General features: G+C 35.9%; 1 protein-coding gene across 2 annotated transcripts in view; it reads right to left on the reverse strand.

Moving 5' to 3' along the window:
- Positions 1–691: 691 nt before the first annotated feature.
- LOC128217999 (inactive histone-lysine N-methyltransferase 2E-like) overlaps positions 692–17,249 on the reverse strand; it is a 52,119-nt gene continuing 35,561 nt past the window's right edge. Inside the window, exons 15-27 of one of the 2 annotated variants that reach the window (XM_052925488.1) lie at positions 16,956–17,126; positions 16,496–16,663; positions 14,098–14,303; positions 13,691–13,717; positions 13,041–13,218; positions 10,002–10,217; positions 9,341–9,464; positions 8,912–9,135; positions 7,305–8,621; positions 6,768–7,023; positions 6,213–6,359; positions 5,463–5,903; positions 692–4,934 (exon numbers count right to left, since the gene is read on the reverse strand). In XM_052925488.1, the coding sequence (XP_052781448.1) occupies positions 4,465–4,934; positions 5,463–5,903; positions 6,213–6,359; positions 6,768–7,023; positions 7,305–8,621; positions 8,912–9,135; positions 9,341–9,464; positions 10,002–10,217; positions 13,041–13,218; positions 13,691–13,717; positions 14,098–14,303; positions 16,496–16,663; positions 16,956–17,126 (3,945 nt within the window). In that variant the 3' untranslated portion in view covers positions 692–4,464. Of the gene's footprint in view, positions 4,935–5,462; positions 5,904–6,212; positions 6,360–6,767; positions 7,024–7,304; positions 8,622–8,911; positions 9,136–9,340; positions 9,465–10,001; positions 10,218–13,040; positions 13,219–13,660; positions 13,718–14,097; positions 14,304–16,495; positions 16,664–16,955; positions 17,127–17,249 lie in introns of both variants that reach the window. The other variant, XM_052925487.1, reaches the window with a different exon arrangement.

Consider the following 17,249-nt stretch of genomic DNA (forward strand, 5'->3'; position numbering starts at 1 on the left):
TTCTGTTCAATTTTGTTGATGCCAAATGCATTGCATGTCTTCCTGGGCTAGTTTACAGCAACATTTGAAGTCATTTCCTGACCTTATACCCTTCATTTTTTATTGTCAAATTAAAACAAGTGAACATCTTTTAACATAAATGTCCGATATGTTTTAATAAAGACAATGTAAAATAAGTCTTTCAGAAATGATCAAGTAATAATATCATTATATATATAACCAATCACCAGTGAAATTCTTTCTTAACAGGGATGTGATTGACCTGGCAACTGGAGGGCTGAAACCATTTTGCCCAGGAGTTTGTGCCTTAGAAGAAAAACTGGCTTTTTAGAAGCTCTTTTGAGGGCTCTCCTGACTTCAAATTTGAAGCAAATTGGAAGATCAACTCTAACAACCAAAAGTAATTAAATAACTTATCAGCTAAAAAAAAAAATTGTTTTTCTTTTTAGGGAGGGAGGGCCTCCGCGGAATTCCGTGAATCTGCGGACAAATCACATCGCTGCTTAAGTTAGGAAATGACTAACAGAAATATGGCCCTTCTGCCTAGTACTGTATGGCACTAACCCCACGATTTGGTTGTAATGTAACATGCTGACGGTCAACAGGAATGAAAGCCAGACAATTGTAATGTAACATGCTGACTGTCAAGGAACTGTTGGTAAACAGGAATGAAAAGCCAGACAAAGGTATGTGTAATTTCAAATTTACTATTCATGTCACAAATGTTGTCCAAATGCACCAAATGTTTACATCTCATCGATGAATGTGATATATATATATGGAACATTGCAACAAACATCACTAAACTGACATTGATGAATGTGATATACATGGAACATTGCAACAAATATCATCACTAAACTGACATTGATGAATGTGATATATATATATGGAACATTGCAACAAACATCACTAAACCGAGGCCTCTCAAAACTTTGCAACACAGAAAACTGTAAGTTGATGGCATCGTACAATACATATTTGATAGTAATCAAAACGTGATCTTGTTATAAAGGCATGTTATACCATATTTAATTTTCAGCATTTTTTGTTTAGATTTTAAATTGCTGATTTTAGGCATTGTTGCATGAGATTTCCATTATAAATGTTTTCACTTCATAAATGAAGAAGGATTATTTTCATTCTACGTATCAAATTTCATTATGAGCAAAACAGATTTTATTCAAGCTTTATCATCATTAAATTTCAGTTTAACCCTTTAGCACATAGACAAGTGGCCAGATTACACCTCCCAGTCAATAGCCATCTTACCGATAAGCAGTCCTTATCTGTATAGGTACTTTTCTGGATATTTGAAAATGAGAAAATGAATACAGCAGTATGACCTTAAAATCAATGTTACTCCAAATAATTGTGTCCAAATCTTTTTTATGTGAATACATTTTTTATAGAAATTAACTAATAAATGGTGTCAATAATGAAATATTAAATTATTTTATTTCAGCTGTGAATGTATTTTCAAGATGGAATTGTAACATTTCTTGGAAATGTCATAAGTGCATTAAATCAAAGGGTAATAAAATGCTGGGATCGATCTAATTTTTATTACCCCTATCATAAAAAAGACCCATCTGGATTAAAAAGCCGACAATTTATGTTCTTGTGTATTAATACACAGAAATATGTCAGGAATATCCGGTGTCATCCAGCTGAGAGATCCAGTCCAAGGTGTCTGTTTAACTTTATTACCCCCTCATAAAATTGTTTACAAAAAAAAGAAAGCCGATAAATGATTTTCCGGTATGAATAAAAAGATCTAGATCAAACAAAACGCTTGCACATGACCTATTTTACAGCCAAAACTATGATGGACATTATATAAGCTTCACAGAAAATTTACCCATCATTTTCTCATTTACTAATTGTTTCTTTTGTTTGTAAACAAAATATTACCTTGAAGTAAATATAATCTCAATTGATTTTAATGGTAAACTGAACTGACGTAATATATTTAATGATTTACGCATCAATGAATTTGGGGGAAATTCCATACAGTACTTAGCTCGTGGTCTTATTACGTCACAATGGGATATCACACTTGCGATTGGGAGTATAAACACCTTTTCAATTTAGCAGACGATATTTTCAAGGGAAAATCAATACACAAAAGGTTAAACTTTAATTTTATAAACATCCGGGATATTGTTTACAAAAAGAAAGATGCAAAATTGAAATATTGAAATGACCCTATTGAAATATGCGGGCCATTCGTTTACATCCAGTAATGGATACGGTCGGCCAGATGCGTATACATCTGTTAATGAGCTATGTCGGCCTATCTCGTATACATGCGCTAAAGGGTTAATACCAGAAATATTCGGAATACTTCCTTAGAAAGTAACAGTATGACACACGTTTAAATAGCTGCACAAATAAACATCAAATATTACACTTTTAGCACATTAAGTCTCTGTAAGTTATCCTATAACACATGGTTCAAAACGTAGACAGTATTTTCATGATATTTTTCTAATATTTTCTCTAAACCATTAATAAATCTAATAACAATGACATTATGTACGGAATATCTAACAGTATTGTAAAACAATTGCACCATGTGAATAAACAGTTTTCACAAAAAATCCACTTTTCAACTTTGTGTGTAGTTTTGTTGCCTCTTTAGCTTTGTTCATGGGCAGAACTTCTATCACTACACAAGTAAAACTTTTTTTTAACAATTTATAACCCTCAATTGCTGCCAATGAAAACATCTGTTTACCTTAAATAAGTAACTCGTTTAATCGTTAAGAATTACAGTTTTAAAACCTAACAGCCAATTTTGGTTCCCAACCTCCTGAAAATAAGTTTCAATTAGAGAGTTAGAAAATATTATGTCAACTCTTAATAACTAACAGCTTATTCATTTTGCCCACTTATTCTTAATAATTTAGATTTTACCTAAGATGTTCAAACTATTACTTAAATATGTAAGATGTTCAAACTATTACTTAAATATCGAGCAATTGTCCTGCTTAGTTTATCATGATATAGAAAACGGTTTCATTGTCTAGGAAATAACTATTCACCACATGGTGTTTATTTGTTAATTACAAAAAGATGCCCTAGAAATAAACGTAAAATTAAGCTCTTTGAAAACATTACAACAATGCTGTACATGTACAAAAATAGACATCTCTATTTACAAAGCTTTGTATATACATATGTACACTGTACAACAAAGAACAGTAGGCTTAGTGTCAAGGGAATTATTTGTACACCTTACTAGAATATTTTGAACAGTGGTATACTGTCCAAGAAAGGTAGACATAGACTATTTACATATCAAGATAAAGAGTTGATAATGAAAAGAAAAGACAGACAAAAAAACAAGAACAGAAATCACATAATAAATAAACACAGATTGATCAACACAAAACACATGCACGAACAGTTATGACACTTTAGAAATACAAGTACTATTGTTTGAATTTTACACATAATCAGTAAGCAAAGTTTTTCCCATCAATATGAAGCACTTAATGACTGCTGTCACAGAAAGCGATAATTTTCTTTTGTTAAACTGTATTAAAGCTGCACTCTCACAGATTGACCATTTTAACAACTTTTTTTTATTTTTTGTCTTGGAAAGAGCAAATCTTTTAGTAAATATCTGCAAACCAATTATATGAGATTGCTGACAAAATAAGATTGTAGAATTTCATGTTTCCGTTAGAAAATTAATGTTTTATGGCTTAAACCGTTACTAAAAATGCATAAAATATCAATTTTAGAACTTAATATAAAAATCTGAGATCTGATTTTTTGTCAGCAGTCTTATATAATTGGTTCCATGAATTTTTGCAAAAATTGGCTCGTTCCAAGGCAAAAAAATAAAAAAAAGTTGTCAAAACTGGCTCGTTCCAAGGCAAAAAAATAAAAAAGTTGTCAAAACGTTCAATCTGTGAGAGTGCATCTTTAAGTAAACAGTGTCTGATTTGACTTTTCTAAAATGTTAGCCACATTTGAACGTATCTTCATCTCTTACAATGATGACACCACCTCCCGAAACAATAAAGCAAGTGCTTTAAATAATTATTTAATCTGGCACGTCAATAGTTTCCTACATTATCGTCTTTCGAAAAAAGTGGGCCAAATAGGTTAATCATCCATTCAAGCAAAACACTTACATCGACAATGCAGAAATAGCTACCTCTAACAGTGATAGAAAAACATAATTCATGAGCAGTTATACAAGATAAAAGTTTTGTACATGATGCAATATATTATCCTAATATTTACAAGCTTATCATTAACTAATTCATGGCATTAACTAACAAAAACAAATAAACAAATGCTGCCTGTTCTTGTAAAATCAACAAAATAACTGTAGAAGCCTCTAGTCCTTTGACAATCAACCCAACTATGTAGTATATCTACTTGAACACACTTTTTCCCACCACACTTTAGCAATGTTTCAACACCTATTTACATCCTACCCTTCTCCTAGTATTTATGTGATAACTGTTTTCCAAATGGTTTACGGCTCTGCTGTTGTTGTTGTTGACTACTATGGGAAGAGTTTGAGAGTTTATGATTCCAACTTGGTGATCGATCACGGTGATTATTTAAACTACTAGATCCATTTGGTGAAACTTTACTAAACCCTGGCGATAAACGACTTCCCAAAGATGGCGAGTTCATTTTTGCGGCCTGAAATGGCTTTCCATTAGTGGCAGAGGATGTTATTTGAGCCGCTATAGACGCTCCAGGGAAAGAGTTCTGTCTGGGAAACCCTGATGAAGATTGGTGTCCGTATTCAAACACTTGTGGCTTCGTAGAAGGGGTGACACCATTCACAGAGTTCATGGCCAAGGGCTCCACAACTGATGTGTGGTTGTTGCTGCTGTTGTTAGATGATGAGGATGATGGCATGCCCTGGTGTTGCTGAGCTTGCTGTACTTTGTTAAGCTGAGCTGAAATGCAAATCATAACTGCATTTATATAAAGTGGAATATTTTTTCCATTTTATTATGTCAGACCTAATGCATTTTTTGTTAAATATGCAAAGTTAATAGTTATTTCTCAGTTGTATTTCATTCAACACAAAGGGTTTTTACCTTCATAAATCCACAAACATTCATCCCAAGTCATTTTAAAGCTGCACTCTCACAGGTATACCATTTTTACAACTTTTTATTTTTTGTCTTGGAAAAAGCTAATTTTTGCGTAAATGTCTGCAAACCAATGATATAAGATTGCTGACAAAAAATCAGATCGTAGATTTTCATATTTCCTTACGAAAATTAATGCATAAAACATCATTTTTTGAACTTATATATAAAAATCTGCGATCTGATTTTTTGTCAGCAGTCTTAAATAACTGGTTTCCATGGATTTTCGCTAAAAAATGTTCATTCCAAGACAAAAAAAAAAGTTGTCAAAACGTTCAATCTGTGAGAGTGCAGCTTAAACATGCATATATAAATGCATAATGAGCTTACCTTTGATAGCTGCCAGCTGGACAGTGAGATCATTCTGTATTTGTTGTGGGGTTTTCACATTGGAGAGCAGGGTGCTGAGCGAGCCATGAATGGGGCTCTTGCTTGCTGCTAGTCCTGTGAGGTTGGGTGAAGATTTAGTACCCGGCAGTGGCTTGATGGTTTGGGGCGGGATGGGGCCTGATGGGGGCACCATCAGTGGCATAGCTGACCCCGGCGCTATCGGGGTCACAGGGCTGACCCCTAACTGGGTTAACATGTCCCCAGGCTTTGTGGCAGTGCTGAGAGGGGGACCTGGCTTGCTAGATGAGAATGGTTTGATGATGGGTGAGATAGTTGGTGCCCCATTGGTCATCCTTAAGGGACGTGTCACAGACTGTGGGGGTGGTGGCGGAGGGGGTGGGGGAGCATCCCTCTCATTGGACTCCGCCTTGCTGCTCAAGTCTGAAATAATACACAAAACATGCAGACTTCAACACAGTACACATATAACCTGCATTAAAGATGAGTCAGACAACCAAATGAATTTTGCTGAATGGGTATAATCTAAAATGTTTGAATAGAAGAAGCAATTGAAAACTAATTTATAAACATTTTTTTCCAATACAGCTGGAAATTGTATCTTTCTGCTTTATTAAGTGCTGTACGTGCTTTATGTCGTACTCAGCAAATTATCATGCATTCAACATTCTTTCAACAATATGTCCTCCAAGACACCTAAAATCACCCCTACCCTTAACAAGCCCCACCTACCAATTTTGGCCTCTGTATCAGTGTCTGTATCTGTGGCATCATCCAACCCAAACTCCTGCCTGAGACGCTCGGAAAGGCTCATTGGCTTACGAACCTCCTCCTGTTTCTCTCGCCGGTTGAAAATTGGTGACAAGAGGTCTGAAGAACCTGAAAAAAACAAACAGAACTGAAGTCTGTATTCCAGTATCTTAATACTTTCCAGCAGTGGAAAACTTAATAGTAAATCAATGCTAAAATTGTTCATCTTGCTCACATTTTCTTTAACAAATCTGTTTTCATTTCACCGCACACTTTTATCTTTAAATTCTTGCAATGCATGATATTTCAAAATAGTCCTGCCATGTAGATGGTTATTTCATATGAAAAGTACTATTTACACTTGACAGTTCAACATTCTGAGGTATATTACAATATCATTATTCTTGGTATCAAACCAGAATACCATTTTTCGAATACAATACTTAAGTGAAAAACTACAGAAACAAGCTCAGTAGTTTAAACATAAACCCGGTTTAATGGCACTGGGTAAACGCCAAAGACATTCTAACCACTTACTTTTAAACTCTTTTCTCTCAGTCTTCTCAAACATAGGCAGTGATGGAAGTGATGGGAGAGGCGGTAGTTTCCTTTCCAGAATCTCTAGGGTGATGGGAGTGCTCAGTTTAAGGGGGGATGTGGTCGTCGTGCTGGAGACCGTACTGAGGGGTGGGGCTGTTGGAGGGGGCTCGGAAACCCCTGATGATGTGGAGGGGCTAGTGGTTGAGGTACTTGTCTTCTCCTTTTTACGTTTCAGGTATTCTTGTAAACTTACCTGGAAAATTCACAGTCAATTAATAGAAAAAATCTAGACTATTTTCCCCATTTTAAAGTTTACTTGAAACAGACAGTGTCTAAAATTTGGTGACATCATGAGAAAAGTTATCCAAAGTTTAAGTGTTTATAATACATATATAAAACAGACAAGGTAGAAGTAAAGAGTGATTAGACGTCAGAATCTGAATAAGATGAATTCATTAATACTTAAATGTGAGCAGTGAAAAGTCACTAGTCATCTTTATAGTCTTTTACATCCAGAATTTTTTATCAGCATACCTTCTTCTTTTCTTTTGGTGGTTGTGAAGACTCAGGACAGGTGCTGGAGAGAGATTCAGTGTAAATGGTCATCAAATCATCACTGGTCTGCTGTCCATCCTCCATCATGGCCGAATACCCTGGCTCTGACGCTGACGTTACATCCATTGAGTCAGAGTCATAGCCAACAGTAGCGGGAAAAGCTGGAGAATGCATGAGATTCGGGGCTCCGATGTTTGGGATATACTGTGTGGTAGAATCCACGGTTGTATCAGCACTATAACTACTGTCATGCAAGAACTTAAGGTGGCGGTTTAGTCCAGGAGTTGTGGAGACATTAGAAGATACAGAAAATGAATCTGATAATCCACCAACATTTCTTCCTGGTAATGGCGATGTAAAATTGGACTGAAGGTTATCTACACACATACTATTACTCACCTCACTATCTGAGGTTGAATGAGAGGCAATATTGTCTGCTAGAAGTGATCGCGAAGGTGATAATAAAAGCACTGCTTCTGGTAAAACAGAGCCTGAAGAAACACTCTCCGACTGAGTTTGTGCATCATCTGTACTTGAGTCAACACACGGTAAAGTATTCCTTTGTACATGGGCACTATCATTAACACTATCATGAGTAAAAGTTGTGGATAAAACAGATGATGATGAACAGAGTTTATCAGATACATTTGAGGGGTCGGGTAGAAACGAGCTACTCGTATTGTCGGAATTCAATGAGTCTCGTCTCTCACTGTTACAACTATCACACTGATTGTTTTCAACAGCAGGCACGTGAGGGGTAGAGCTGATTTCTGTGGCAACTCTAGCTGAAGAAGATTCAGAACTGTCCACTTCCCCAGCCAGAGAGGGTTCCACAGTCTCAGCAATCATCTCACTTGATCCCTGGACCATTGGAACCTGATTACTGGTACCACTATCACACTCAACATCCACATGACTTTCTTCCACACCCACATGAGCACTATCACTACTGTCTGGCTCAGAATTACTAGCACTTTTCAAGTTTTGATCACAGACCACAACATTCGTTTGATCACTATTATCTGCTTGCTCACTCGCGACGACAGAGTCCTCGGAAGACTTTGCTTCTGCAGTTGAGATCAACGAGCCTGAACACTCATTACCACTTGTACCCGTTATATTAACACTGCTGTCCATATCAGCACCACACGAGCTCACAGAACAAACTACGTCCTTCTCACATGACTGTGTTGCGAGGCCCTCCTCACGGCTCGTTTCAGGAGGGGCTACCTCCACCACCTCCCCTGTGTCACACTGCACCTCTTTCACATTAAACTCCATGGGTTCACTCTTCTCCTAAAATGCATATTATGCTTTCGATTGTATTCTTGGAAAAAACTTTCTTCCCTTTTAAAACATTTCGAAGTACAAATTTAGCATCAAACAGCCATTAAACTCCCTATATTTAAAAACACAAAAAATGTATCTATAAAAAAGTTATAACTTCCATATTCTGCAGTTAAGACCAATGAATTATGTTTGTAAAACAAAGAAAAGGATTTGACTTGGAAGCTCTGCTTGACTTATGACATGTGCTCCAATAAAAGCAATATATTTCTATAATAAACAATTGAAAACTAGCCTACCTCTGGCCTGGTATCAGTCTCAACTGGCTTCAAAGGAGAGAAGAGCATATTAAATCCATTTCTACTTTTGAAATTCTCAAATGACTCGCTCAGACTGGCAAAGTATCCTGTTGACGTTGCACTAGCTGTGGGTGTTGGGGTCTGTGCCGGGGATTCCAATGAGATGGAGTCGTGTGACATGGACTCTCGTGCCAGACGTCGCTTTTTTAGGGGTGTCACAAAGTCTGCAAGTAAGATTTGATTTTATAATAATGGCACATGGTTACACGCTTAAAATTAGAAGCTCTTGATTTTAAAATGCTTAAAAGAGAACTGTTGCTAGGTCCAAGCGAAGCAACAAATGAATTCAATATCTTGTTAAAGCTATACATGAACATTTTTATTGAAAAGCAGCAACATGCCACAAATTTGTGCATTAAATCCACCTACCTATAGGTGGTGACCCCCCAGGGCTGGGCATTGCTGCCGAGTTTGGACTCTGACATCCTGACCCTGGTACTGGTGAATTGGCTGTCACCTCTGACCCTTCACCCATTGCCTGCCGCAACCATCGCTGCAAATTATGATACATGTATAGATATAACAACAGGTTTGTTTAAGCCTAAAATTAATGTTTATACATTGAGAGTTTAAGGTCAAACTGATGTTACTCCTATTTTTATATATGGTTACATCAATGTTGCGCTAAGCCCTTGAATAATGGAGTAATCCATTGAACAATACACAAATAAAAAGAGCCCTAGGCACTAATATTTGTTTGTAAGAATATTCTACAATTGTTATGCATTTAATTTAATTTAAATAATCTACCTGGTACATACTTTATGAAGTTTTAGCACTATTTAAACACTAAAATAATGCATTTTTCTACCTGACAGCTATTCAATTTAAACATATAACCCCCGGGGGGAAGGCACTTTTGAAATATACCACCCCCCTAAAGCAAATTTACACTTTTGGGAGTCCAAATTAGCGAAAAAAGACACCCACCCATACACTACTTAAATAATTGCCTCCCCCCCGTGGGTTATATGTTTTACTGGAATAGCCCTGATGTGTAAAATACATTGAGGTTAACAAATGAGCATACCTTTTTAGCCGATCCAGCAGTAGTCTCAACATTCAGCGATACGGATCTTTCCCTAACGCCAGCACTCGCACTGTTCCGTCTCAGCCTGTCCATGGAGTTACGCGGGGAGGGCAGGCACGTAACAAACATGCTCTCATCCACCGACACCTCCAGCGGCTCACTCTTACCAACTGGTTTGGACTCGCTCTTCTCACTCAGCCATTCATTCATCAAGTGCTGGAGATAGATAAATGGATATCTTATTTCATGTTTGAATATTGGTGTAATAACTGGACAACTTTTTATTCATGTTAAAATAATGGTGAATTCATAAAGTGGTTATCATCAAAGCATATCCTTTCCATGGCATGACAACATTTTTACTGAGTCAGTGTTGAATGCATTGCAGCACATAATATTGGAGTTGTAACAGTTGAACTAGAATTACACAATTTTCATGTGTTTCCTGTTGCAATCCATCATTATTCTTCGAGTAAAGGTCACCATGACCTACTGACCACAAAATCAATATGACCATGACCAATGTGTATACCAAGTTTAAAGACTACACCAAGACGTTTGAAAGTTATTGATCAACACTGAGGAAATCCTAGTGTCTACTATGCTTTGAATGCAACACAAAAACTATGTTCATAACTTACATCACTATGAGACATAATTAAGATGAGATATCCCATTATAAGAGAGAAAACCCTGAGAGAAAACCCTTAAAGATGCACTCTTACTCCAAAATAAGATTAACCACACTAAATAATTATGTTCTAATCAGGGATCGAATTTAACTTCTTTTGCCACTAGCAAGTTTTTGCTAGTGCCATTTTTTTCAACTAGCAAAATGGTGGGTTCCACTAGCAGTTATTTAAAGGCTGTTTTACTTCATGTAAGTTGCCAAATAATCAAGTGGTTTTGTTGAAGCATTATGTTCATTGTTTATCAAGTGCATTGAGATAAGAATAAACTATAAACCTTTACATTTTGTTTTTAATTCTTACATAGATTAAGTCATATACCCAGCTGGGATAACTAAGCTCCTGGTTACTCAAAAGCATTGAATCATTAGTAGTAAGTGACTACACTCCTCCCCACCTAAGTTTATACTTTCAAAATGTAAAGTGGGGAGGAGTGCATCAGTCATTATTCTTAGCCATTCCAATGCGTTTGAAAAGCCAAGCGCCTGGTAAGTCAAGTTGGGTAGAGGACTAGCTACAATAATGAGCGATCAGGGATACTTTTTTATTATTTTGACATTTCTTATGTATCCCTGTAACGCTACAACTCTCTACCATTTAACAACGGGCGAAATGATATACTGTAATAATATGCATTGATGTTGAAAAATAATGACAAAGTTGTTCAATTTTTATCCGACAGTGATCTGAACTGGATTTAATTTGTCATTAGAGTTGTTATTTTCACATTAATATATTATGGGTCACGAATACTCTTATAAGTGTACACAACCAGTCAGATTTGTCCCAGATTTACCGATATCGGGATACTTGATTAACAATCGACACTTGTAAGTGTTTTATGATAACTTAACATGTTTTTTGGGCATACTGACATAATATGTGTTTAATAGTGGGCAATAATATTTTCGTAGAAATTTGAATTTATAACAGAGATAATTTCAAAATTGTGGCCGCGAGGATTCTCTGCGCAAGGACCGCTTGCTACTTTTTGCTGTGATGGTGGACGTCACGAGTCTGCCATATTAAAAAAAATCGTCAAAAGACTCGTTGACGGCCATTTAGGTGGACTAGGTAGAGGACCAGACTTGCAAGCAGGGGTTCATAGGCTCGAATCCTACACAGAGTAGATGTTTTTCTCTTGAAAATATATATGTACACTGACATTTTTCGATGGTAATGTATGTTGCACACGTGACCAAAGCATGGAGGATCTAGCTAGTAGTAATGGGCAGGGTGCGAACTGTTGCTTAGTAAATAAAAAATAAAATACTGTAATGCCTACAGTTGATGTTTTATCGCTGGCGAATTCTTTACAAACATCACACTACACTTTGAAATCAACATTGCCATTATTCTCTTTTGTTGCATTCAAAAGTTTGGTGTTCAACTCCGTTTCCTTTTTTTGACGGTTTTGACAGATGCCGTAGAATCGGACCGAGAATTTTTGGTTTGCGACAAAGTACCGACAATTCATGACTTTTCGCTAGGTTTGGTTTTATTGGAGGGCTTTTCGGTCAACCCCCGCGTCGCGGTCAGCCTTTTCACCTTTCCAGGCATTTTCGCGTAGCAAAACGTGGTTAACTTCTTTTTTGGCAGTTGCGAATCACAAACCAGACGAAAACAGTTATCTCCTAGGCGCTTGCTTAAATAACCGATAATAACATTTGAGCATAGCGACAAACGTCCATACACGGTCACGTGATTATCTTCGAGGGGCTTACTTAAATATCCGATAATAACATTTGTACACAGCGACACGCGTCCATATACCGGGTCACGTGATTATCTATTATGCGGTAAACTTGCGGAAAGGAGTTTTTAAAACGCAAAGGAGAGTTTGAGCCAATTCGACGATTTTATTTGCGGTCGCAAAAATATTCGAGTGCCAGGATTTTCTACTCGCATTTTTCGATTGTTACTCGCATTTTGCGAGTTAGCGACCGTTAAATTCGATCCCTGTCTAATATTCCAAAAGGGATGAATAAATGTCGAAAACAATGGCTCTAATGAAGGATACCGAGTTTGATTTGAAAGAAACATAAAACACGTATTTCTACCTTACGAGACTATAGTAGACTAAAGAAAATCTTTTAGCATTCACCCATCATTTAATATTTTTGCGCTTTCTGCTATTAAATACATGCTTACAATCTTGTTATCAGTAATTAATATTTTCCAAAAATGCATTATTTAGTAAGTAGTTAAGGGTTTATCAGTCAAAATTGATGTTTGTTATACATGTGTATGTATTGATTTTAAATAAGAGTGTCACTTTTAAGTTTAATTTTTCCCCCCTTTACTTGAAATGTTTGTCAATTTTAATCCTTTTCTTAGTTAATCAACTTACCCTTTTAGTCTTCAGAAACCTGAAAGCTGGTGGAACATCAGCTGCCATGTCCATGATCGCGGGTGTGACTGGACAGCTGACTGGCTGAAGATGGTAAGCATGGTTACTGTTCTCTTCCTGGGATTCTGCAGGCGTGTCCATGCTTATACTTCCCGCGCCACTCATATTGCGGGCTCGTCTGTAACAGTGTGGGAGATGTCTGTGTAAGCATGTGGAAATCCTGTACATTAATGATTTTACTTTCAAGGAACATTACATTCTTAAATCTGATAACCATCATTAATCCCTTTTACAACAAAAGTATATTTAGAAGTAGTTTGTATTTCACCACTTGAATCCATTATAAGCAAGGGAAAGATATTAACAAGATTCTATTCTGTTCACAACACACAATCTTTCTATAATAGGTACCAATTTTTTCTATAACACTTAAACAACATGTATATACATCTGATAAAAACTAACTTATTTCGACAAAAACATTGCTACCTATATCTTTTATCTACTTTTAACATCCACTTATCAGTGGCAGGACAGGACTGTCCCCTACCGTACTACCCCCAGAACACACCAGCCATGCAGATACGAGCATGCAGAACAGAGTCGATGTATTTGTTTACCTTTTCTTAGAAGTATAAGACATAACCCACCTTCTGCCACTCTTCTTTGTCTTCTTCCTGAAAAACACATACAAACATTATGCATAAATTACATATACTAAGAATACTAACTAACTGATTAAGGATAAAAAAACAAAACCTGTCTTGGAATAAATTTTGCAACAACATTTGAAGTTTTCTGTGCAACGGTGATTTCTATGACAGTAAATGTTACTGCAGGGTAAAATTTCCCTCAAATTATAATATCGGGTGCAATAAGCTATTTAAGTTCACATTTGATCAATTCTTACCTTAGTGAAAATGTTTATATACATTTATTATTAATTTCCGAAGAAAAATATTACCATACATAAATTTGCTTTAGAATGAAAGTGAAAAACATAGAAAAAAAAGACCATGGCAAAAATATCACATCACAGAAAGCTGTTATAACGTACCCCTTTGTGGCTGGAGGTCGTTCTCTAAGCGTGGGTTTAACATCTTCCTTGGTTTCCATTGGTTCACCTTCGACCTTCACATTCTTCTCAGGAGAGTATTCCAGGGGTTTTTCTACCTTCACTGGAGAGAGTTTCTCCGCAGGGGAGGTAACATCAACCTCAGTCTTAACTTCCTGTTTGCTTTCCGGCTCAGATTCGCTGTCCGTCTGAAGTGCATAGCATCACAGTGATTTTTTTTTTTTAATTATCTTTACCGCCTGTGCCTGGCAAATTGGGAAAAAAGTTGAATTTGGGAAAAATCCAAAATCAGGCCAAAATAGCTAATATAATGGCAAATATACATGTTTTCACTTTTTTGTGCATACATTATGCTGTGAAAGAGCTAGACTTTGTCAAGATTTTGTTTATTTTTCAAGAAATTTGTTGCTTTTTTATTCATTTACATAGTCTGCATTTATCAAATTGGGGAAAAAAATAATTATAGTTATGGACCTTGCTTTACAGGTGCACTATGCTCCTGACAACATGTGTATCCACTTTCATTAGAATAGCTGTTCTTGTGATGTGGCCAAAGTTTTGCAAAACTATTGCAGGATTTTGCAAGACCTCTACTTTTTAGCCTTGAGAAACAAATGAGCTAATAAAAATGTGACCGTGAACGTTTTGTAATAAATTGACAAGTTGAAAATAACAAATGTCCCATCAGTGAAATCATAAAATATCATGATATCTAAAAACAATCATGTTGATTCTGATTGAATTTTTTTTTTTGGAAAGATGAAATTATCTTAATTGTTTTTAAAAAAAAGTGGACACTACATGTATAAGCTATTTAACAATTTAACCCTTTACTTCATAGATACGCAATTTTACTTATCTATCCATAGCTTCATAGATACGGATCTTAACGTTTTATCCATAGCTTCATAGATACGTAATCCTACGTATTCGTAATGTAGGGGCATTTATTTTCATACCTGATGCTTGTTTATGCGCTATAAATTCATATTCATGAAGTATAAACATCGATAAATACAATGCACTAAAAAAAACACTATGTTACTATTTAAAGAATTTCGGAAAATCGCGAAATAAGGTCACTGGTATCAAAGATGCGTAAAACGTTGACTGCGCAGGTTTGTGGGCATTCCTGTCTCGTTTTCCTCATGGAAATTTACACAATACTGCAAGTTATAATTAACTACCAATAATACAACTATATTTTATTGATCACGCGCCTGACGTCACAGGTCATGGTTCGAAAACGTGTCAAAATGTCGGCCATGTTGGATAAACAAAAAATCATCTGGCTTGTATAAACAAAGGCCATAAATCATTATATGGGACATATGTGTCACTTCTGTTTCGCTAATCCGGTCATAAAAATGCGCATCTGCTTCTACAAATTGAAAGTAAGTACAAATGTGTTATAAAATTATGACTATCCCTATTGTTAAACTTTGACATGACCCAATTTAACATCGATCAGCTGTTGAAACACGTGTTTTCGAATACACAAGAATGCAATGTAGAGCTAATTTCTGCCCTTGTTAACTTCAGTTTAAAACAACATTCCTGAATATTGTCATTTATATTTCAGTGTTTGTCTGACGAATCGGAACATTCTGGCTTCAATTAAAATGAGTTTGAGACATTGAGTACGACGTCGAGAATTCAGACCTCGGCGTCACGCACACAAGGATACGAGAAATGAGGATTTTTAAAATCAAACCCAAATGACAATACATGGACATGCAATAAACGATATAAATTTAGTAAACAATAACATGCAGGCCTCATTTAGTAGTTGAATAATAACTTTATTTGTTCATTGTAGTGTTAATTACCGAAAGTTATACGTACTGTGACTGTTGATCAACTTTTTTTTTCTTCTGTATCATATATATAAATATACCGTGCTTCTTTGTTGTGAACTATTTTTTAATTCTGTCCATCTTTGTTTCAATTCAGGTTGCATTAAATGAATTATAAAAAGATGTTGTTTATATAATATTTCGTGTTGTGTTTGATAAATAAAAGTGTAATAAAAATTAATTTTCATCAAATTTGACATATTTTTCTGTTTGTTTATGAATATCATGCGGAAATAATTTAGATAACAAAATAAAATTTATATGACTGGATTGGAAATTTAATTCTCTATAAACTTTACATTGATGACTTATTGATTAAACCAAAAGAAATACTAAGAAAATAGGTTTGTAATACATTAGGGTTAAAATTCCAATAATATCAATAATCTCCTATGAAGTAGGGGTACTGATATGAACTGATAAGCCATGAACTGGCAGCCTGAAATGGCTTAGGTTTACATGAAGTAAAGGGTTAAAACGTATGAAATCAAATTCTATATTAACAATAACAGAAAGGGTATTACCTCTTTCTTGATATCTCTTTTAAAGTCTTTCTCATCTCTCTCTGTTTTGATCCTGTCTGATGGCCCCTTGCCGCCCTTGTATGTGTCTACGCTCGTCTTTCGGGCGGTACGCTTCTCCATCTTCTCAAAGGCTTTCATGATTGCCTCCATCTTTCGCTCTTCCCGTGTCTACAAGGACAAAATATGAAATCTATTGAGTCAACTTTCTTTCACTTGTTAAATTCTAATGCATTTGCATAAACTTAGTGCTCTTTTAAAAACATAATTAGAGAAAGCTCAGTTAAAATGTGTAAAATGAGTTGATACTTTTATATTTGTTCTTTTTTGTTTATAAATAACATTATAAACTTCATCATGATGTAGTCAGTCATCTTGGAACATGCCATTTTACAACCCTTGTTTTCCATTATCAATCAGCTTCCAACTTCAACACAGAACTTGTTGCAAGTCAATGTATTACCATTTTCCTTTTCTTCTCAGATTTTGGCTGATCAGACGCCTCCTCCTGTTTAATGGTGGGGTCTCTCCCTGTGGATTCTGGGGAGGTCAAGATGTCAGCCTCGGAAGATCGCATGGAAGATGTCTCTGATACAGATATCAGGTCAGAGGCCACTGACGGATCCACCTTGTTCTATATAAGAGAGAAGTATTCATGATAACATTACGTTTATCATTTCATAAACTGCAAGCAGTAACAAACACATTTCTGGTCATTTATTGTCACTGGCCTTTACGTAATCTTTTATGACAACTA

The sequence above is a fragment of the Mya arenaria genome, chromosome 14 (assembly GCF_026914265.1).
Source record: "Mya arenaria isolate MELC-2E11 chromosome 14, ASM2691426v1".
NCBI classification, from domain to species: Eukaryota; Metazoa; Mollusca; class Bivalvia; order Myida; family Myidae; genus Mya; species Mya arenaria.